The sequence below is a fragment of the Tachyglossus aculeatus genome, chromosome X1 (assembly GCF_015852505.1).
Source record: "Tachyglossus aculeatus isolate mTacAcu1 chromosome X1, mTacAcu1.pri, whole genome shotgun sequence".
In the NCBI taxonomy this organism is placed as follows: Eukaryota; Metazoa; Chordata; class Mammalia; order Monotremata; family Tachyglossidae; genus Tachyglossus; species Tachyglossus aculeatus.
In genome coordinates, this window is record NC_052101.1 from 82,689,921 (window position 1) to 82,711,948 (window position 22,028).

At 45.4% G+C, this 22,028-nt stretch overlaps 1 protein-coding gene and 1 non-coding gene across 2 annotated transcripts in view; one reads left to right on the top strand and one right to left on the bottom strand.

The window, feature by feature from the left end:
- The window catches only part of NUP210 (nucleoporin 210), a 154,105-nt gene that overhangs the window by 17,117 nt on the left and 114,960 nt on the right, over positions 1–22,028 (top strand). Inside the window, exons 2-3 of the mRNA XM_038740819.1 lie at positions 17,960–18,096; positions 20,352–20,483. Of these exons, the coding sequence (XP_038596747.1) occupies positions 17,960–18,096; positions 20,352–20,483 (269 nt within the window). The remainder of the gene's footprint in view (positions 1–17,959; positions 18,097–20,351; positions 20,484–22,028) is intronic.
- LOC119920652 lies at positions 6,341–6,479 on the bottom strand. The gene has a single exon (XR_005448383.1). It is a non-coding gene; the product is annotated as a small nucleolar RNA SNORA7 (small nucleolar RNA).

Genomic DNA, 22,028 nt, shown 5'->3' on the forward strand with positions numbered 1-22,028 from the left:
GGGACAGGGCATTAGGCACTGTAGATTAATCAGTCAATCAGTGGTATTTATTGAGTGCTTACCATGTGCACAGCATTATACTAAGGGTTTGGCAGAGTACAATATAACAATAGGTAGACATGTTCCCTGCCCACAACAAGCCTACAATCTAATGGTTAAAGGTGATCTAAAACACAGAGAAGACACAGTTGTGCCCTTAAGAGAGGGCAGAAGGTAAGGCCTGATTCTCTACTGGCTTAGCCTCTGCTTAACAAAAATAACAAAGACTGTGGGAACACTGGACTTTTTTTTTTAACTATTTTTCTTTTTCTCTTTCTTTTGGCCACTTTTTCCCCCCTTTCATATATTCCTCATACCTTTTATATACTTATTGGGTACCTCCCCATTCCTCATTTTTCAGAGAAGATTACTCTGCCCCGGCCCTTCCCTCTCCACCAAAAATAATTGTACACTTGAAGTGAGTGTTTCACACTGCAACAGTTGTGCAACCCAGATGAGGGCACAACAATGTCACTGAAGAGGTTACCCTGAGATATTCTGTCCTCCAGCCACAGATGGAACTCTTATCCCCTGGCATCATTTAGTGTTGCATGCTGTTGGTCACAGGGGCCTGGGTGAGAAAGTATCACCCATTGTCACTATTACAAAAACAACTCAAGTGCAAAATCTCCCGAGATTGGTATACCCCCCCATCCTAGATTAAACCAAAGTCCTTTCTAAGTAGGGTGTCGGGGCCTGGTAGCCCACAGAGGTCAGCTCACTGCTGAATCAATCAATCAATGGCATTTATTAGGCACTTACTGGGTGTAGTGCAAGTAGCAGCTGCACCCTGGGTGTTTGAGCCTATTTAGACCTGCACCACTTGTCTGCATTAGGAAAGAAGATTTGAAAAGGTGTCCCTAAAACTCACTTCTTAACCACCATAAAAAGAGACAACCTTTATGTGTACATGTGAGGTGGCCAGAACAGTCAGTTCCATACTCGCTTTTTCATCCATGCTCACACCCATAGATGAACCTCACTATTAATCAATCAATCGTATTTATTGAGTGCTTACTGTGTGCAGAGCACTGTACTAAGCGCTTGGGAAGTACAAGTTGGCAACATGTAGAGACAGTCCCTAACCAACAGTGGGCTCACAGTCTAGAAGGGGGAGACAGAGAACAAAACCAAACATATTAACAAAATAAAATAAATAGAATAGATATGTACAAGTAAAATAAATAGAGTAATAAATATGTACAAACATATATACATATATACAGGTGCTGTGGGGGAGGGAAGGAGGTAAGATGGGGGGATGGAGAGGGGGAGAGGAAGGAACGGGCTCAGTCTGGGACGGCCTCCTGGAGGAGGTGAGCTCTAAGTAGGGCCTTGAAGGGAGGAAGAGAGCTAGCTTGGCGAATGAGCAGAGGGAGGGCATTCCAGATCAGGGGGATGACGTGGGCCGGTAGTCGACTGTGGGACAGGCGAGAACGAGGCACACTGAGGAGATTAGTGGCAGAGGAGCGGAGGGTACGGGTTGGGCTGTAGAAGGAGAGAAGGGAGGTGAGGTAGGAGGGGGCGAGGTGATGGACAGTCTTGAAGCCGAGGGTGAGGAGTTTCTGCCTGATGCGCAGATTGATTGGTAGCCACTGGAGATTTTTGAGGAGGGGAGTAATATGCCCAGAGCGTTTCTGGACAAAGACAATCCGGGCAGCAGCATGAAGCATGGATCGAAGTGGGGAGAGACACGAGGATGGGAGATCAGAGAGAAGGCTGATGCAGTAGTCCAGACGGGATAGGATGAGAGCTTGAACGAGCAGGGTAGCGGTTTGGATGGAGAGGAAAGGGTGGATCTTGGCAATGTTGCGGAGCTGAGACCGGCAGGTTTTGGTGGCAGCTTGGATGTGAGGGGTGAATGAGAGAGTGGAGTCGAGGATGACACCAAGGTTGCGGGCTTGTGAGACGGGAAGGATGGTAGTGCTGTCAACAGTGATGGGAATGTTAGGGAGAGGGCAGGGTTTGGGAGGGAAGACAAGTAGTTCAGTCTTGGACATGTTGAGTTTTAGGTGGCGGGCAGACATCCAGATGGAGATATCCTGAAGGCAGGAGGAGATACAAGCCTGGAGGGAGGGGGAGAGAGCAGGGGCAGAGATGTAGATCTGGGTGTCATCAGCATAGAGATGATAGTTGAAGCCGTGGGAGCAAATGAGGTCACCAAGGTAGTGAGTGTAGATCGAGAACAGAAGGGGACCAAGAACTGAACCTTGGGGAACCCCCACAGTAAGGGGATGGGAGGGGGAGGAGGAGCCTGCAAAAGAGACTGAGAATGAATGACCGGAGAGATGAGGAGAACCAGGAGAGGACGGAGTCTGTGAAGCCAAGGTTGGATAGCGTGTTGAGGAGAAGGGGGTGGTCCACAGTGTCGAAGGCAGCTGAGATGTCGAGGAGGATTAGGATAGAATATGAGCCATTGGATTTGGCAAGCAGGAAGTCATTGGTGACCTTTGGGAGGGCAGTTTCCGTGGAATGTAGGGGATGGAAGCCAGACTGGAGGGGGTCGAAGAGAGAGTTGGTGTTGAGGAATTCGAGGCAGCGTGTGTAGATGACTCGTTCAAGGAGTTTGGAAAGGAATGGTAGGAGGGAGATGGGGCGATAACTAGAAGGTGAGGTGGGGTCAAGAGAGGGTTTTTTTAGGATGGGAGAGACGTGGGCATGTTTGAAGGCAGAGGGGAAGGAACCAGTGGAGAATGAGCGGTTGAAGATGGAAGTTAAGGAGGGGAGAAGGGGCGGAGCGAGAGATTTCATGAGATGAGAGGGAATTAATGGTGTATTAGTGGTGTATAATGGTGTATTAATGGCTATTAATGGTGTAGCCATTGAATGTGAGGATACGACTATATAGATAGTCAATCAGTTGTATTTATTGAGCGCTTACTGTGTGCAAAGTACTGTACTAAGCACTTGGGAGAGTACAATGTGACAATAAAGAGACACATTCCCTGCCAATAACGAGCTTATAGTCTAGAGGATATAATTGTGCACCATGGTTGAGCTTAGTGAAAGATCCCTGGCTGTCCCATAAAAGCTTGAGGCACAGTTGACATTTGGGGCAAGATAAAGACATCAATGTTTCCTGTGTATGACTGGAAATAGCTGGAGCAGGGTAGGGAAATAACAGGGTTAGTTGGTTAAATTTAGAGGAAAACTTCAGAGCATCTTTGAAACTTGGATGGGTAAATGCAGAATTAAAATCCCCATCAATGTCAGGGGGGTGGGGGGGAGGGGGTAGAAGAGCTAAGCTGAGCTCTGTGTGGGGGTAGAATATGAGTTCATAATATTGCAGTAAAGCCATTCTGCCACAAGAAAGGAAGTCAGTACAAAGGGCATCTTCTAGCATTAGTTATGAGATTAGGAAGCCTAGCAGCTTTATACCCACAGGGATGGTGAACAAGTTAGCCTGAGTAGAAAAGAGGGACTCCTAATCAGAAACAGAGTGCCAGTCTGGCTTCTGCCCCCTTCACTCCACCGAGACTGCCCTCTCCAAGGTCACCAATGATCTTCTTCTTGCCAAATCCAGTGGCCTCTACGCCATCCTAATCCTTCTCGACCTCTTAGCTGCCTGCCTTTGACAGTGGCAACCACTCCTTTCTCCTGAAAAGTTTATCCAGTCTTGGCACCCTTGATCATCATCATCATCAATTGTATTTATTGAGCGCTTACTGTGTGCAGAGCACTGTATTAAGCACTTGGGAAGTACAAGTTGGCAACATATAGAGACAGTCCCTACCCAACAGTTGGCTCACAGTCTAAAAGGGGGAAACAGAGAACAAAACCAAACATACTAACAAAATAAAATAAATAGAATAGATATGTACAAGTAAAATAAATAAATAAGTAGAGTAACAAATACGTACATATATACATATATACAGGTGCAGTGGGGAAGGGAAGGAGGTAAGATGGGGGGGATGGAGAGGGGGACGAGTGGGAGAGGAAGGAAGGGGCTCAGTCTGGGAAGGCCTCCTGGAGTAGGTGAGCTCTCAGTAGGGCCTTGAAGGGAGGAAGAGAGCTAGCTTGACAGATGGGCAGAGGGAGAGCATTCCAGGCCCAGGGGATGACGTGGGCCGGGGGTCGATGGTGGGAGAGGCGAGAACGAGGTACGGTGAGGAAATTAGCGGCAGAGAAGTGGAGGGTGCAGGGTGGGCTGTAGAAGGAGAGAAGGGAGGTGAGGTAGGAGGGGGCAAGGTGATGGAGAGCCTTGAAGCCCAGGGTGAGGAGTTTCTGCCTGATGCGCAGATTGATTGGTAGCCACTGGAGATTTTTGAGGAGGGGAGTAACATGCCCAGAGCATTTCTGGACAAAGACAATCCGGGCAGCAGCATGAAGTATGGATTGAAGTCAGGAGAGACACGAGGATGGGAGATCAGAGAGAAGACTGATGCAGTAGTCCAGACGGGATAGGATGAGAGCTTGAACGAGAAGGGTAGTGGTGTGGATGGAGAGGAAAGGGCGGATCTTGGCAATGTTGCGGAGCTGAGACTGGCAGGTTTTGGTGACGGCTTGGATGTGAGGGGTGAACGAGAGAGTGGAGTCGAGGATGACACCAAGGTTGCGGGTTTGTGAGACGGGAAGGATGGTAGTGCCGTCAACAGAGATGGGAAAGTCAGGGAGAGGGCAGGGTTTGGGAGGGAAGACAAAGAGTTCAGTCTTGGACATGTTGAGTTTTAGGTGGCGGGCAGACATCCAGATGGAGATGTCCTGAAGGCAGGAGGAGATGCGAGCCTGGAGAGAGGGGGAGAGAGCAGGGGCAGAGATGTAGATCTGGGTGTCATCAGTGTAGAGATGATAGTTGAAGCTGTGGGAGCGAATGAGGCCACCAAGGGAGTGCATGTAGATCGAGAACAGAAGGGGACCAAGCACTGAACCTTGGGGAACCCCCACAGTAAGGGGATGGGAGGGGGAGGAGGAGCCTGCAAAAGAGACTGAGAATGAACGACCGGAGAGATAAGACGAGAACCAGAAGAGGACAGAGTCTGTAAAGCCAAGGTCAGATAGCGTGTTGACGAGAAGGGGGTGGTCCACAGTGTTGAAGGCAGCTGAGAGGTCGAGGAGGATTAGTATAGAGTATGAGCCGTTGGATTTTGCAAGCAGGAGGTCATTGGTGACCTTTGAGAGGGCAGTTTCCGTGGAATGTAGGGGACGGAAGCCAGACTGGAGGGGGTCGAGGAGAGTGTTGTTGTTGAGGAATTCGAGGCAGCGCGTATAGACAACTCGTTCAAGGAGTTTGGAAAGGAATGGTAGAAGGGATATGGGACGATAACTAGAAGGTGAGGTGGGGTCAAGAGAGGGTTTTTTTAGGATGGGAGAGGCATGGGCATGTTTGAAGGAAGAGGGGAAGGAACCAGTGGAGAGTGAGCGGTTGAAGATGGAAGTTAAGGAGGGGAGAAGGGATGGAGCGAGAGATTTCCTGAGATGAGAGGGAATGGGGTCAGAAGCACAGGTGGCCGGAGTAGCACTTGAGAGGAGGGAGGAGAGTTCCTCTGAGGATACTGCTGGGAAGGATGGGAGAGTAGCAGAGAGTGTTGAGAGCTGGGGGGTTGGAGAGGGGGGGAAGTGACTTTGGGGAGGTCGGACCCGATGGATTTAATTTTGTCAATGAAGTAGGAGGCCAATTCGTTGGGGGTGAGGGAAGGAGGAGGGGGAGGAACCGGGGGCCTTAGAAGGGAGTTGAATGTACGGAGTTGATGCTGTCCTCTCCTGGTTCTCCTTCCATTTCCCTGGTAGCTCGTTCTCATTTTTTCACTGGCTCCTCTTCTGTCTCACTCCCTCTAACTGTGGGAGTCAGTATAGTGCTCTGCACACAGTAAGCACTCAATAAATATGATTGAATGAATGAGTCCTCGAATGCTCTTCTAATGCAAACCTATTCAGTGGACCTCGATCTCATCTGTCTTACCACCAACATCTCACCCACATTCTGGTTCTAGCCTGGAATTCCCTCCTTTTTTTATATATATATCCGACAATTACTCCCTTCCCTGACTGAGCCCACATTTCCTCTTTTCCCACTCACTTCTGTGTCACCCTCACTTGCCCCCTTTATTCACCACCCCAGTCCCACAGCACTTAGGTACATTTGTCTTATGTTGTCGAGTCTTTTCCGACCCATAATGACTCCATGGACACATCTCTCCCAGAATGCCCCACTCTTCATCTGCAATCGTTCTGGTAGTGTATCCATAGAGTTTTCTTGGTAAAAATATGGACGTGGTTTACCATTGCCTTCTGCGCAGTTAACTTGTCTCCACCCTCGATTTTCTCCCATGCCACTGCTGCCCAGCACAAGTGAGTTTTGACTTGTAGCAGATTGCCTTCCACTCGCTAGCCATTGCCCAAGCTAGGAATGGAATGGGTATACCTCTGCTTGACTCTCCCTGCCCATAGCCAAGACTGGTAGAGTACTGGAAACTCCCCAGGTGCTATCATGAAAGGAGACTTATGTACATATCTGTAATTTATTTATATTAATGTCTGTCTCCTTCCTGTAGACTGTAAGCTCACTGGGGGCAAGGAATGTGTCTTTTATATTGTTGTGTTGTAGTCTCCCAAGCACTTAGTACAGTGCCCTGTACCTTCAATAAATGCTAAATAAATACGATTGAATGGGAGTCTCTCAAGGCTCAGTTCTGGGTCCCTTTCTATTCTCCTACAACCACTCCCTTGGAGAACTCATTCACTCCCATGACTTCAACCACCTGCTCTATGCAGATGATTCCCAGATATACACCTCCAGCCTGATTTTTCTCCTTTTCTGCAGCTTCATATATCCTTCTGCCTTTAATACATCTCTACTTGGTTGTCACCCTGTCACCTCAAACTTAATATGCCCCAAACAGAACTCCTCATTTTCCCACCCAAGCCCTGTTCTCCCTGTGACCTTCTCAACACTGTAGATAGCACCACCGTCTTCCCTGTCTCACAAGGCCTTAACCTTGGCATACAATACCTGGCACATAGTAAGTGCTTAACAAATACCATTATTTCTATTATTAATTATATAATAATAATGATGGTATTTGTTTAGTGCTTACCATGTGCAAAGCACATAATATATTGTATATGAATAATGCAATATTGTATATAAATAATATACACTATTGTATATAAATATAATTAATTATATTAATAATCTCAATTTGTCTTTTTCATTCAACCCACATATTTGAATCTGTCACCAAATCCTGTTTGTTCAACCTTCACAACATTGCTAAAATCCAGCCTTTTCCTCTCCTTCCAAGCTGCTACTGCATTAATCCAAGCACTTATCCTATCCCACCTTGATTACTGTGTCAGGCTACTCGCTGACCTCCCTGTCTCCTGTCTCTCCCAACTTCAGTCCATACTTCACTCTGTTCCCTGGATCATTTTTCTACAAAACCATTCAGTCCATGTTTCCCCCACTCCTCGAGAACCTCCAGTGGTTGCCCATCCACCTCTGCGTCAAACAGAAACTCCTTACCATTAGTTTTACAGTTTTTAATCCCTTTGCCCCCTCCTTCCTTAATTCTCTGATTTCCTACTACAATCCAGCCTGCACACTTAAATCCTCTAATTCATTCATTCATTCATTCAATCGTATTTATTGAGCCCTTACTGTGTGCAGAGCACTGTACTAAGTGCTTGGGAAGTACAAGTTGGCAACATATCAACTTACTCATTGTACCTTGATTATCTCACTGCTGACTCCTTATCCACATCCTGCTTCTGGCCTGGACTCCCTCCCTCTTCATAGCCTATGGATTATCATTCTGCCCACCTTTCAAAGCCTTATCAAAAACACTTTTCCTCCAAGAGGCCTCCCCTGATTAAGTCCTCCTTTTCTCTTCTCCTAATCCCTTCTGTTTCACCCTTGCACTTGGATTTGTAACCTTAATTTACCCCACCCTCAGCCCCACAGAACATGTATATATATTTATATGCATAATTTATTAATTTATATTAACATCTGTCCCCTCCCCTAGACTGTAAACTCCTTGTGGGTAGGGGACCTGTCTACCAACTCTGATTTATTGTACTCTCCCAGGCACTTAGTACAATGCTTTAAACACAGTAAGTGCTCAATAAAAGTGATTGATTAGCATTTGAGTATTCCCCCAGCCCCTGCACAGCACTTAGGTACATAGTATTAGCAATTATTGAGTGCCTACATGGTGTGATGCATTGTACTAGGCACTTGGGAAGTGCAGAAAAAAAGAGCTTTATGCTCACGATGGAGACAGAGGAAAATATTTACAACTAGAAGTCAGTAATTAAGTGGACATGCACAGGAGTGCTAAGGAGGGTGTGATTTAAGATTTTAAGTGTATGGGTAAGCTGAAGGGATGATATTGTGAAGGGTACTGGGAATTCATTGGAGAAAGCTTAGTGGAGGAAGGGGGGATTTTAGGAGGACTTTGAATGTGGGGATAGCTGTGGCCTGTGTGATGTTTGGAGGGAGGGAGGGCGTTCCAACCAAGCCAGAGGAATAGTGTGGACAAGGTGGTGGAGGTGGGACAGTCGAGAGCAGGGTACAGCTAGAAGGTTGACTTGGGAGGAGCAGAAACAGTGAGTGAAGAGAGCAGATAAATAAGATGGGACCAGATGGTGGAGAGCATTGAAGTAAATTGTGAGGAGTTTTTGTCCTGTGTGAAGGGAGGGTTTTGAGGAAAGGAGATGTGGGCCAAGTGTGTTTCCTCAGGAAGATGATTGGTGCAGCAGAATGGAGTATAGATTGGAGGGGCGAGAGGCTGGAGGTTGGGAGACCAACAAGGAGGCTGGGAGGCCGATACCATGGCAAGACCAGAGTTTTTACCATAGAGGTAGCAGTTTGGGTGGAGAGAAAGGGGCAGATCTGGGAAATGTTCAGAAAAAATATGGTAGGATTTGGCAGTGATTTGGATGTGAGAGTTGAATAGTAGCAAACAGTCAAAGACAACACCAAGGCTCTGGGCTTTGGGGATGGAAAGGTTAGGGAGAAGAGTAGGTTTAGGGGGGAAAGATGAAATTTCATTTTCTGACGTGCTGACTTAGAGGCGCCGATGGGACATCCAGGTGAAGATGTCCTGGAAACATGAGGAAATATAGGATTGCTGATCCAATGAGAGGTCAGGTCTCGAGAGATGTACATATCTTTTAAACTCTGTTGCTTCCCCCACCTATAATTTATTTTAGTAATTCATTATGAGAAGAAGTTTGGCCTAGTGGAAAAAGCACAGGCCTGGCGGTCAGAGGGCCTGTCTGCTGTGTGATGGTGGGCAAGCCACAACTTCTCTGTGCCTCAGTTCCCTCATCTGCAAATGGGGCTTCAATACCTCATCTCCCTCCTATTTAGACCATGAACCTCATGTGGGACCTGATTATCTTGTATCTACCCCAGCGCGTAGTACAGTGCTTGGCATATAGTGCTTAAAAATGCCATTATCATTATTATTGTTACTTGCCTCCCCCACTAGATTGTAAGCTTCTGGAGGACAGGGATAATGTCTATGAATTCTGTTGTCCTCTCCCAAGTGCTTAGTACAGAGGGCTAAGTGCACAGGACAGAGTAAACACTCAATAAATAGTATTGCCTGTGCTCTCATGAAACAAGAGGGCATGCAAATGATTCCAAATTGTTTTGCAGAGTAAGCACGATCTTATGGACTGACAATAGACCCGAAGAAACCAACTTTATGCTTAGCCAAACCTATGAAGTCCTATATGCAATTGAAAAATTTCATCTTCTATACTGTGAGCCCATTGTGGGCAGGGATTGCCTCTCTTTGCTGAATTGTACTTTCCAGGTGCTTAGTACAGTGCTCTGTGCACAGTAAGTGCTCAATAAATAAGATTGAATGAATCAGCAATAAAAAGCATATCAGTATTCTTTTTAAGACCAGTATCCACCATAGAAGACACTGGCCTTTGAGGTGAAGCTGTAGCCACATGCTTTTGATTACAGATGTCGTTACAGATTGATTGATACTTGCCATAGAAAGTGCTAACTCTACATTTTGAGGAACCTTAAAAAGACTTCACTGAAATAAAAATTGTTTCAAAAAGTACCCTTTCTTAGTGTCCCAATTAAAGGATATTTTATGTTAATACTGTTCCACTTCCGATACTTAGTACACAAGCCTATGATGCAGACAGGCAAAGTAGTGGCACAGTGCCTGGCACATAGTAAATGCTTAACAAATACCACAACTATCATTACTGTTGGTGAAATCAAGAAGTGGGGCATGTCTTTTGGGGGATGGAGACAACAGTGGGCCTTCAAGCTTCATACCAAATGTGAGGGCTTATAGAGCTATGGTGGTATGCAATCTTCTATATAAATGTGAGTCTTGATCTGTCCAGAGAAGACAATTTTACATCCTTGAGCAATTTCCACAGCATCATCTGTGAGCGGTTCTCATCATTAAATGGCATGGCAAAATTGTCAACAATGAGGCTTTGGAATGCAGATACCTCACTGGTATTGAGGCAATGCTTATTTCCATATCCTCTGGGCAGGATACATAAGAATGTACAAGAGCAGAATCTCCAAGAAGCTACTGGACGGTGCAAGGGAAAGGGGTAAAACACAAGCATGGGGGTTAGAACAGATGTTTCAACGACATAGTGAATCACCGTTCCACACAAATATGCCAAAGCAATGGACCCTTGGGATATAATAACAGTAGCTAGATCAGCCCAGTGTGCAGCAATCAAGAGTGTCTTGCTCTCCTAGAGCAGAAGCTTTAGAAAGATCAAGGTACCAGGAGATAGGTTTAAAAATGACTAGCTTTGCAAGTGGCAAATACTGCTGTGCAGAAAGGAATTCTCTCTCTATGTTCACAGTGTGGAATAGATTTTTTTTCAGCAACACCAAACACATGGTTAGTCACGCACCATTAGCTTGACTGTTGGTCCATATAGAGAAGCAACATGGCTCAGCGTGGCTTGGGAGTCAGAGGTCATGGGTTCAAATCCTAGCTCTGCCAGTTGTCAGCTGTGTGACTTTGGGCAAGTCACTTAACTTCTCTGTGCCTCAGTTACCTCATCTGAAAAAGGGGGATTAAGACTGTGAGCCCCACATGGGACAACCTGATCACCTTGTATCCTCCCCAGCACTTAGAACAGTACTTTGCACATAGTAAGTGCTTAACAAATGCTATCATTATCATCATCATTATTATGTTATTTATTAAGCTCTTACTATGTGCCAAGCACTGTTCTAAGCACTGGGGTAGGTGCAAGTTTGTCAAGTCAGACACAGTCCAGTAGGAAGGTGAGCAGGTATTTAATCCCCATTTTACGATTGAGGAATTAGAGGCCCAGTGAAGTGATTGGCCTGAGGTCACACAGCAAGCAGTTGGCAGAGCCAGGATTAAAACACAGGCCTTCTGACTCCCAGAACTGTGCTCTTTCCACTGGGTTTGGGAAAGGATGCTCATTTGGGAAATGAGAGACCTGGCTTTTAGTCCTGGTTTTGTCTGTAGCTGGCTAACTTTGTCCAAGACTGTGTTTGCACTTTGCAATGCGCTGTGCCCCTGCCCGCCTACTCATTTGTTGCATTCAGAGCCCCAGTGGGAACATGACTGGCAGGGAAGAGAACATGCCAGTGGTGCTGTGCCAACCACTAGCACTAGAATCACTTCCCTCGGGCAGGTTCTCTGTACTGAGATATTAGGACTGAGGCTCATCTGTTGTTCCTGGTGGGAGACTTCAACATCATCATCATTTCACCATTAACAGAATCATTTTCCGAAGTGAAGTAGAGCTCTAGGGTTGATTTAATGTAATGTCTACCAATTTTATTTGAATGTCTGTCCACCCCCCCCCCCACCCCCGACTAGACTTTAAGCTCCTTGAGAGCAGGGAATGTGGCTATGAACTCTACAGTATTGTACTCTCCCAAACACTTACCACAGTGTTGTGCACGCTGTAAGCACTCAATAAATACCACTGATTGGTTATTAGTCCCACTCCCTAAGCACTTCGGTACTCCCTCCCATTTCCACCCCCACAACACTTATACACATCCTTATATTCAGTTGCCTCCCTTACCTGTAATTTATTTCCTTGCCTTTATTTTAATGTCTGTCTCTGCCCCCATTAGACTGTTGTATCCAAGGCCAGTAGCTCTCCTAGCAGGGAAATGTGATAGGCCGTGGAAGGTACAGGCATTCATGTGTGCTGTACTTTAGTCTGCAAAATATATCTATGTGAGCAAACCTGGGCACCTTGTATTCTTGTCTGGCATTTGCAGGATTAGGAAGGGAACTTGCTAATTTAAGAGTGTACCTTGTCAAATGATTAAAGCATGAGTCTATTCTTCCACTAGAGTAAGAACATTAACAAGAAGAAGTTGGTAATTCGTTGGCAACCTTATAGCTGGGCCTTTCCCAGGTCTGCTTAGAGGGCTACTGGTTGCTAGAATATATTTATCAATTCAAAATATTGATTGAACGCCTCCTACTGTGTGCAGAGCCTTGAGTGACACCCAGAGTTAGGGGATGGGAGGCAGAGGTAGAGTGAACGAAGGAGACCAGAGAAGGATTGGCCAAAAGGTAAGAGGAGAACAAGGAGAGCACAGTGTCAGTAAAATCAAAGTTAGATAGTGTTTCTGGGAGAAGGCCGTGGTCCACAGTACCAAAGGGGGCCAGAAGGTCAAGGAGAATCCATTTGATTTGGCAAGTAGGAGGTTCTTAGTGACCTCTTACTGGAGTGAAGAGAACTGAAATAGGATTCTAGGGGAGTTATTAAGTGGTGTTAGGTACTTGTATGCAAAGTACTGTGCTAGGCACTTGAGAGCGTACAATGGAGTTTGAAGACATAATACCTGACCTCAAGGAGTTTATAATCTAGTGGGGAGGAGAAATTGAAGGAGAAGTGGAGGCAATGGCTGTATATGACTTGATCAAGATATTTGGATGGAAAAGGAAGATGGGGTGGTAGCTGGATAGTATAGTGGGATCCACATTTTTTTTTATTAAGAGCAGATTAGACAGGGTTGGGGGGCGATTTGTAGGCAGAGAGAAAGGCAACATCAGAGAGTGAGCAGTTAGTGTCCGACCAGAAGGGAAGAAGAGTGGATGCCAGTGTTTTTAGGAGGTGTGAAGGGAGATAGGGTCAGAGACACACATGCAGGGGGTAGATTTTGGAAGCAGGCAGCACCTCCCCTTCTAGGTTTCACCCTATCTCCCTCCTACCATTCCTTTCCAAACTCCTTGAATAAGTCATCTACACCCGCTGTCTCGAATTCCTCAACGTCAACTCTCTCCTCGACCCCCTTCAATCTGGCTTCTGTTCCCTACATTCCACCGAAACTGCCCTCTCAAAGGTCACCAGTGACCTCCTGCTTGCCAAATCCAATGGCTCCTACTCTATCCTAATCCTCCTCGACCTCTCAGCTGCCTTCGACACTGTGGACCACCCCCTTCTCCTCAAAACGCTATCCAACCTTGGCTTCACAGACCCCATCCTCTCCCGGTTCTCCTCATCTCTCTGGCCGCTCATTCTCAGTCTTTTGCTGGCTCCTCCTCCCCCTCCCATCCCCTTACTGTAGGGGTTCCTCAAGGTTCAGTTCTTGGTCCCCTTCTGTTCTCGATCTACATTCACTCCCTAGGTGACCTCATTCGCTCCCACGGCTTCAACTATCATCTCTACCCTGATGACACCTAAATCTACATCTCTGCCCCTGCTCTCTCTCCCTCCCTCCAGGCTCACATCTCCTCCTGCCTTCAGGACATCTCCATCTGGATGTCTGCCCACCACCTAAAACTCAACATGTCCAAGACTGAACTCCTTGTCTTCCCTCCCAAACCCTGCCCTCTCCCTGACTTTCCCATCACTGTTGACGGCACTACCATCCTTCCCGTCTCACAGGCCCGCAACCTTGGTGTCATCCTCGACTCTGCTCTCTCATTCACCCCTCACATCCAAGCTGTCACCAAAGCCTGCGGTCTCAGTTCCGCAAAATTGCCAAGATCAGCCCTTTCCTCTCAATCCAAACCGCTACCCTGCTCATTCAAGCTCTCATCTTATCCCGTCTGGATTACTGTATCAGCCTCCTCTCTGATCTCCCATCCTCCTGTCTCTCCCCACTTCAATCCATACTTCACGCCGCTGCCTGGATTGTCTTTGTCCAGAAACGCTCTGGGCATGTTACTCCCCTCCTCAAAAATCTCCAGTGGCTACCAGTCAACCTACACATCAGGCAAAAACTCCTCACCCCCGGCTTCAAGGCTGTCCATCACCTCGCCTCCTCCTACCTCATCTCCCTTCTCTCCTCCTACAGCCCAGCCCGCACCCTCCGCTCCGTTGCCGCTAATCTCCTCACCATGCCTCGTTCTCGCCTGTCCCGCCGTCGACCCCCGGCCCACGTCCTCCCCCTGGCCTGGAATGCCCTCCCTCCATACATCCGCCAAGCTAGCTCTCTTCCTCCCTTCAAAGCCCGACTGAGAGCTCACCTCCTCCAGGAGGCCTTCCCAGACTGAGCCCCCTCCTTCCTCTCCCCCTCCCCATCCCTCCCGCCCTCCTTCTTTCCCCTCCCCACAGCACCTGTATATATGTTTTTACAGATTTATTACTCTATTTTACTTGTACATATTTACTATTTTATTTATTTTATTTTGTTAATTTGTTTTGTTGTCTTTCTCCCCCTTCTAGGCTGTGAGCCCGTTGTTGGGTAGGGACCGTCTCTATGTGTTGCCAACTTGTACTTCCCAAGAGCTTAGTACAGTGTTCTGCACACAGTAAGCACTCAATAAATATGATTGAATGAATGAATGAATGAAATCTCCTTGTGAGAGACAGCCAAGAAGGCTGAGAGACTGGTTTTGGAGGTGGGAGGGGGCTTCTTTGGGAAACTTATGCCAGGGTTTCGATTTTGTCAGTGAAGAAGTTGGCAAAGGTCATCTGGAGCAAGAAGCAAGGAGGTGGTAGCCCTGGGGGTGTCAGAAGGCAGTTAAAGGTCTGGAACAATTGGTGGGGGCAGTGGGCACAGGAGAAATTGTGTTGCTCTGTAGAAGAGAGGGCAGAGCAAGAGCAAGAAAATACATTTGAAAGAGAAGGTGTTCATGTTCCTCCTTTCTCCTCTCACATTTGTGCTTTATCTTTTTTATGGTATTTGTTGAGCACTTACTATGTGCCAATTGCTGTACTAAGGGCTGGGGTAGATACATGTTAGATTGAATACAGTCCCTATCCTGCAGAGTCTTAATCCCCATTTTACAGATGAGGTAACTGAGGCACAGGGAAGTTAAGTGCCTTGTCCAAGTTTACAGGACAGACAAGTGGCAGAGTGTGGATTAGAACCCAGGTCCTTCTGACTCCCAGGCCTGTGCTAAATCCACTAGACTGTGCCATTTCCCACAAAGCCATGCTGCATTTCATTCTTATTTGCCTTAACTATTCTTTAATTTAGGCACAAGATGCTAATATTAGATTTCCATACACTGCCTTCATTTTCCTGGTTCACAGAAAATATTTAATAATCAAAATAATAGTAATCTTCTTGTGTCTTTCTCAACCTGCAAAATGGAAATCTTTTTTGTGGTATTTAAGCACTTATGTGTTAAGTACTGGAGTAGACACAGGTCGATCAGGTTGAGCACAGTGTCTGTCCCACATGGGGCTCACAGATATTGAATCCCCATTTTGTAGTTGAGGAAACTGAGGCACAGAGAATTTTAGTGACTTGCCCAAGGTCACAGTATGTGGCAGAGGCAGAATTAGAACCCAGGTCCTCTGATTCTCAGGATCAAGCTCTTTCCACTAAGCCATGGTGCTTCCCTTGGGCTTGAAACCTTAGGTTTTCGATAAATGTCAGCTACCTTGTTTATAGATGAATGAACAGATGCTCATTTGCAGAGAAGGGAGGAGCAATCACCTCTTAGCCAGTAGGGAGGTTCAGGTGATGATAGACATCTTCACTTTGGAAGTCTGTGGGTGTTAGAATCTATTAGAATGTGTCTGTTTATTGTTGTATTGTACTGTTCCAAGCGCTTAGTACAGTGCTCTGCACTCAGTAAGTGCTCAGTAAATATAATTGATTGAATCAAAGAATGAATGACAATTTCTCACCCTTGTAGGAAGCCACGTGGTTTCTGCTGCTCATTATGGTTACCTCTTATTGCTTTTATCCAGCATCTTCCAGCTGCTTAGCCACTATCAAAAGTCTTCATGATTGAACTAATTGATCATTACTGATTAATTGATAACTAGTATTTATTAAATACTCTGACTTCTAGTTAAATGCACCATCATCCTAGTGAGCCAGTGGTAAGAATTTTATGTTTTGCTGCATGTGGCCGACCATATGGGTGATTTGGGCACATTTTGGATAGTAGGGAAATTAAATTTTCTCATGGTGAAAACTTAAGTTTGGAAGATGGTCATTTTCTATGGGAAGAAGCAGAAAATGCTAGCTTACAAATACTCGCCCCTTGCACAGAAGCAAGCTCTGTAAAGTGATTTCTCATTGTATTTTTTTCAATATGGAAACTTTTAATATATTCACTTATACATGAATTATTTATCTTGATTCTTCATCTTCATCTCTGGCATGTTGTTTCCTCAAAAAAAAAAACAAACCTCTGTGTGACTGCTTCACAAATGTATTTTCTCTGCCAGAGCTTGGCCTTGAGATTTTTGGATCAAGTTTTTCTATAGATGTTCAATTTTGAAACTATCCATCAGGAACCTGGGGTGGCTCTTCACTAATGCTTTGTATGAGTGCTTCGGAAATTCTAGGTGCATTCACCTTAATTTGAAATGTTTGACAGAACCTTCAAGATTTAAAAGACAAATACATTTTTTGTGTGTTGTAAATAGCTTTTAACACTAGATAATCTTGACAGTTCCTTTTAAGAGTACAGAAAATTAATATTTCCTTTGAATTTGGCAACCAAGTATTGTCTTGTAGATACTTGAGCAGTAGAACACTAGAAAACTGTCCAGGCATAGTGTGACCCATCCATTTCTTAAAAGATGTTTTAAAATAAGTCAGTATTCAGGAGATGTGAGTCATTTAATATATTCAGCTAGTTGGGTGGATCAGCTGATCCGAAATTGTAGATAATTTCCTAGGAAGTAATTAAAAGAATTTCAAAGCAAGTTATTTTCTAATTTTTTAAATTCAAATTACACATTTTCTAATTATGCTATCAGGCTGTCTCCAAAGTAGGTGATCTAAGAGCACCGGTGGTATCTAATATTTATACATTAATCCCCAAATATCTGTTATTCAGCAATTTTGATCCCAATTGTAATGGGGGGATGGGGGAGAGAGAGGAGAGCGGAAAAGAAAGAAAATGAAAATAACCCAGAATCTGTGGCTGTACACTCTTGCAAGTGTCTAGGGGAAGAAATAGAATGGGAACTCTGAATAGGAATAGAATGTGAGATGAGCAATGTGTAAATGTGTAATTAGTACTCAGGTATGGTCCTCCAGCACGGAAAGCCTCCCTAACTATATGGGATTGCCTGGGTATGAGAAATTAGTGTTGAAAGTCATAGCAAAAAAAATAATGGGAAGTATGACTGTCATTTTTGCTCTGGTAAGCCTTATGCACCAAGAATGTGGGCAGACTGGAAACATTAGCAAGAATCTAGCCTTTTGCCTTGATAGAGAGGTTCAGTAATTGGCTGCATTTCTCATATTTCTGCTACTTCGAGGTGAGCATTTAGGTTGTCTTTTGTATTGTAGTTTGCTCCCTCAGCCTCCTATTTTATAATGCATCGTGGGCTTGTACAAGGATCACAACTGATCAGAATTGAGAGAGTCTTGTTCTAGAAAGAAGCTTGGTTACACATTCCTCACCAGGATGGTATTGGAATATTTTTGTCAGGAAGGTAGCAGGGAGGTTTACCATCCCCATGCACTATTGGTTTTCTAGCAGCTCAGGGAATCTCTGTGTCTAGTTACACATGGGTGCTGCTTCAGAGATTTAATTTTCTCTCCTTGCAGGTCATCAACCAGGCCGGAAGTGGCCAGTATCGAACCACTGGATCTTGATGAACAACAATGCTCTCAGAAAGCTGTTGTGCAGGCTCGATCATCCCAGCCAACCCGCCTGACCAGCATCATTTTTGCCGAGGATATCAGTAAGGACTCTGCTAATCTCTTGGTAGACTTGCCCAAATAACTTCCGGGCCCTAGATGTTGCTGACATTTTGTTAGTTGCATGCTCACTGTATACCATTCACTGTGTGGCACTGGACCACACCAGGCTGTCCTTTTCAGTAATAATGATTGTGTTATTTGTTAAGTCCTTACTAGGGATCAAGCACTGTGCTACGAGTTGGGGTAGTTACAAGACCATCAGATTAAACACAGACCTTTTTCCACAGGGGGCCCACAGTCTAAGGAGGAGGAAGAACAAGTATTGAATTTGTGTTTTATGAATGAGGAAACTGAGGCCCAGAGAAGTGATGTGTCTTACCCAAATTCACACAGCAGGCAAGCGGCAGAGCCCGGGTTAGAATCCATATGGCCTAGGTCCCAGGCCTTTGATCTTTCCACTAGGCAATGTTGCTCCTCAAGTCAAATCATGTGCACTGACATTCAGAAGGTTAACCTGCAAATACTGCTCCAACATTTATGATCTCTTTTAAGAATTAGCCTTATATCTTTGTTTTGCATTGCTTGCTGGGTGCATTACCACTCCAGGCAACATTTAGTGATGGCTCTAAAAGGGGGACCTAGATTCCTGTTCTGGAATTCTACACCTGGGTAGATCCCTCCAGGGCCAACATTAAGAAGTGTGTCTAGTGTTTAGTCAATTGGTAGTCAGGAAGTCCTGTCTTTTTCTGTTCTTTTGATCTGGGTTCAGATCCCCCACTTCTGGACCATCTGGACAGATGGTGAATTTCTTTCACCTTAGAAGTATTTAGTGAGCACTTACTGCAGGCACGGTCCAGGGAGTCAGAGGACCTGAGTTCTAATACAGGCTCCACCACTTACCTGCTGTGTGACCTTGGGCAGGTCACTAAACTTCTTTGTGCCTCAGTTAACCTCATCTGTAAAATGGAGATTGACTGTATATCTCACGTGGGACATGGACTGTATCCAACTTGATTAGCTTGTATTAACTCCAGCATTTGGTACAGTGCCTGGCACATAGTAATCCCTGGCACATAGAAATCTAATCCCAGCTCCACCACTTGTCTGCTGTGTGACCTTGGGCAAGTTACTTAACTTCTCTGTGCCTCAGTTACTTCACCTGTAAAATCAGGATTAAGACTGTGAGCCCCATGTGGGTCAGGGACTGTGGCCAACCTGATTAGCTTGTAAACTACCCCAGCACTTAGAACAGTGCTTGGTATGTAATAAATGCTTAACAAATACTATAACAATTATTACTATTCGTAGTAAGTGCTTAACAAATACCATTTTTTAAAAAGTTAGTGTAGGTGAATAAATAAATACAAATAATCAAGGCAAAGAGATGAATCAGTCTCAGATTCAGTTTCTTGAGGGGAGGAATCATGTCTACCGACTCTTGTATCATCCTCTCTCAATTGCTTAGTACAGTGCTTCTGCACACAGTAAGTGTTCAATAAATACCATATATTGTTCATTGATATGTTTATAACAGTCATGTGAACAGATCTTAATGAACACATGAGGGCTGAGAGACTGGCATGACCTGGCTGGCTGGGGCGATTTAAGAAAAGGATGTTGTAAAGAAGAGGGGACTTCTCAGAGGAGCTTTGAAGGAGTGGGGGGATGTGGCTTGGTGAAAAGGAGGAAGGGTTTTCCAGGCAGAGGAAAAGGTGTGAGCAGTGGGTCAGAGCTGGGAGAGTAGAAAGAGAGAAACGGTTCAGAGAAGAAGGAAGAGCATGACCCGTGGTGTAGCAGAAGAGCAGGTACAGAGAACCATCTGGCCAAGAGCCTTGAAGCTGATGGTAAGTAGTTTCATTTTATAATAAAAGCAATGGGAAGGTGTTGGAGATAGCTACTAGGGGAGGGGTATGCTCTGATTGGTATTTTAGAAACAGGACATATGAAGTTACATGAAAGAGAGGTTGGAGACAAGGAGACCAGTCAGGAGGTGTGAGTGTGAAAAGGAGCTGAATCTGTGAAAAGTTATTGAGAATGAACTGGTAGGATTTGGAGATGGACAGAACTCGGGAGGTAACTCAGAGAAGATGTAGATTTGCGACTTACCTGCATATTGGTGGTATGTGAAAGCATGAGAATGGATGTGCTCTCTGAGAGAGTGTAAAGGGAAAAGAATAGTGGGGGGGCCAGCGAATTGCTCTGAGGGATCCCCACAGTTAAGGGGTGAAGATTCTTCCTGTCTTAGGGGGAAGGGGATACGGTGTTGCTAACACTGTATCCTGGATGTGCCTTTTAGTGACTGGCCAGGTGCTGCGCTGTGATGCCATTGTGGACATCATCCATGATATCCAGATTGTCTCCACCACCCGTGAACTCTACCTCGAAGATTCACCCTTAGAGCTGAAGATCCAGGCTCTGGATTCTGAAGGTAAGCATTCCAGTAGTATCCTATGCTGTTCATTCTTGTTTGAGCAGCTGTCCATGATGATCATCATCAATGGTAGTTATTGAGCACTTACAGTGTGCAGAGCACTGTACTAAGCACTCAGGAGAATACAACAGAGTTGGGAGACATGTTCCCTGCCCACAATGAGCTTATAGCCTAGAGGGGGAGACACACACACACACACACACACACACACACACACACACACACACACACATTATAAACTGAGCACTTCAATAATGTTTGACACATTAACACACTTAACAGTACCATAAAAATGAATCACATAATGAATAATTCATTAATATGTCCATAAGTGCGGGGGGTTTGAGGGTGGGGTGAATATCAAATGCCCAAAGTTCACAGAATCAAATGCATCGATGACGCAGAAGGGAGAGGGAGCTGGGGGAAAGAGGGCTTAATCAGAGAAGGCCTCTTGGAGGAGATGTGACCTTAATAAGGCTTTGAAGGTGGGGAGAATAGTGATCTCGTGAATATGGGGAGTGAGGGAGTTCCAGGATAGGGGGAGGATGTGGGAAAGGGGACAGAAGCAAGATAGGCAAGATCGAGGCATAGTGAGTAAGCTGCTTCTAGTAGAGCAAAGGGTGCAGGCTTGGCTGTGGTAGGAGATCCATGAGGTAAGGTAGTTGAGCAGCCGTTGGAGGTTCTTGAGGAGTGGAGAAAAATGATGTGAACTTTTTTTTAGAAAAATCATCCATGTGCACAGTGAAATATGGAGTGGAATGGGAAGAGACAAAGAGTCACAGAGGTCAGCAAGAAGGCAGATGCAACACACAAGGCAGGATAGGATAAATGCTTGGATCAATGTGGTCGCCATTTGGATGGAGAGGAAAGGACAGATTTTAGTGAGGCTGTGAAGGTAGAACCAACAGGATTTGGTGACAGATTGAATATCTGGGTTGAATGAGAGAGATGAATCAAGGACAACTCCAAGGTTACAGGCTTGTGAGATAAGGAAGATAGTGTTAATGTATACAGTGATGGGAAAGTCAGGGCAGGGAGCAAGGTTTGGGTGGGAATATGAGGAGTTCTGTTTTGGACATGTTTAGTTTGAAGTGTTGGTGGGACATCCAGGTAGAGATGTTCTGAAGGCAGAAGGAAATGCAAGACTGCAGAGAAAGAGAGAGATCAGGGCTGGATATGTAGATTCGGAAATCATCTGCATTGAGATAGTAGTTGAAGCCATAGGAATGAATGAGTTTTCCAAGAGAGTGGGTTCCCAGAACTGAACCTTGAGGGACCCCACTGTCAGAGGGTAGGAGGCAGAGGAGGAGCCTACAAAAGAGACTGAGAAGGAGTGGTCAGAAAGATAGAACCAGATGAAGATAGTGTCAGTGAAGCCAAGGTTGGATAAAGTTTCAAGGAGAAGGGGGTGGTACAGTGTTGAAGGCAGCTGAGAGGTCTTAGAGGATTAGGATAGTGTAGAGGCCATCAGATTTGGCAAAAAGGTCATTGGTTACCTTAGAGAGGAGTGTTTCTGTTGATTGAACAGGGTGGAAGCCAGGT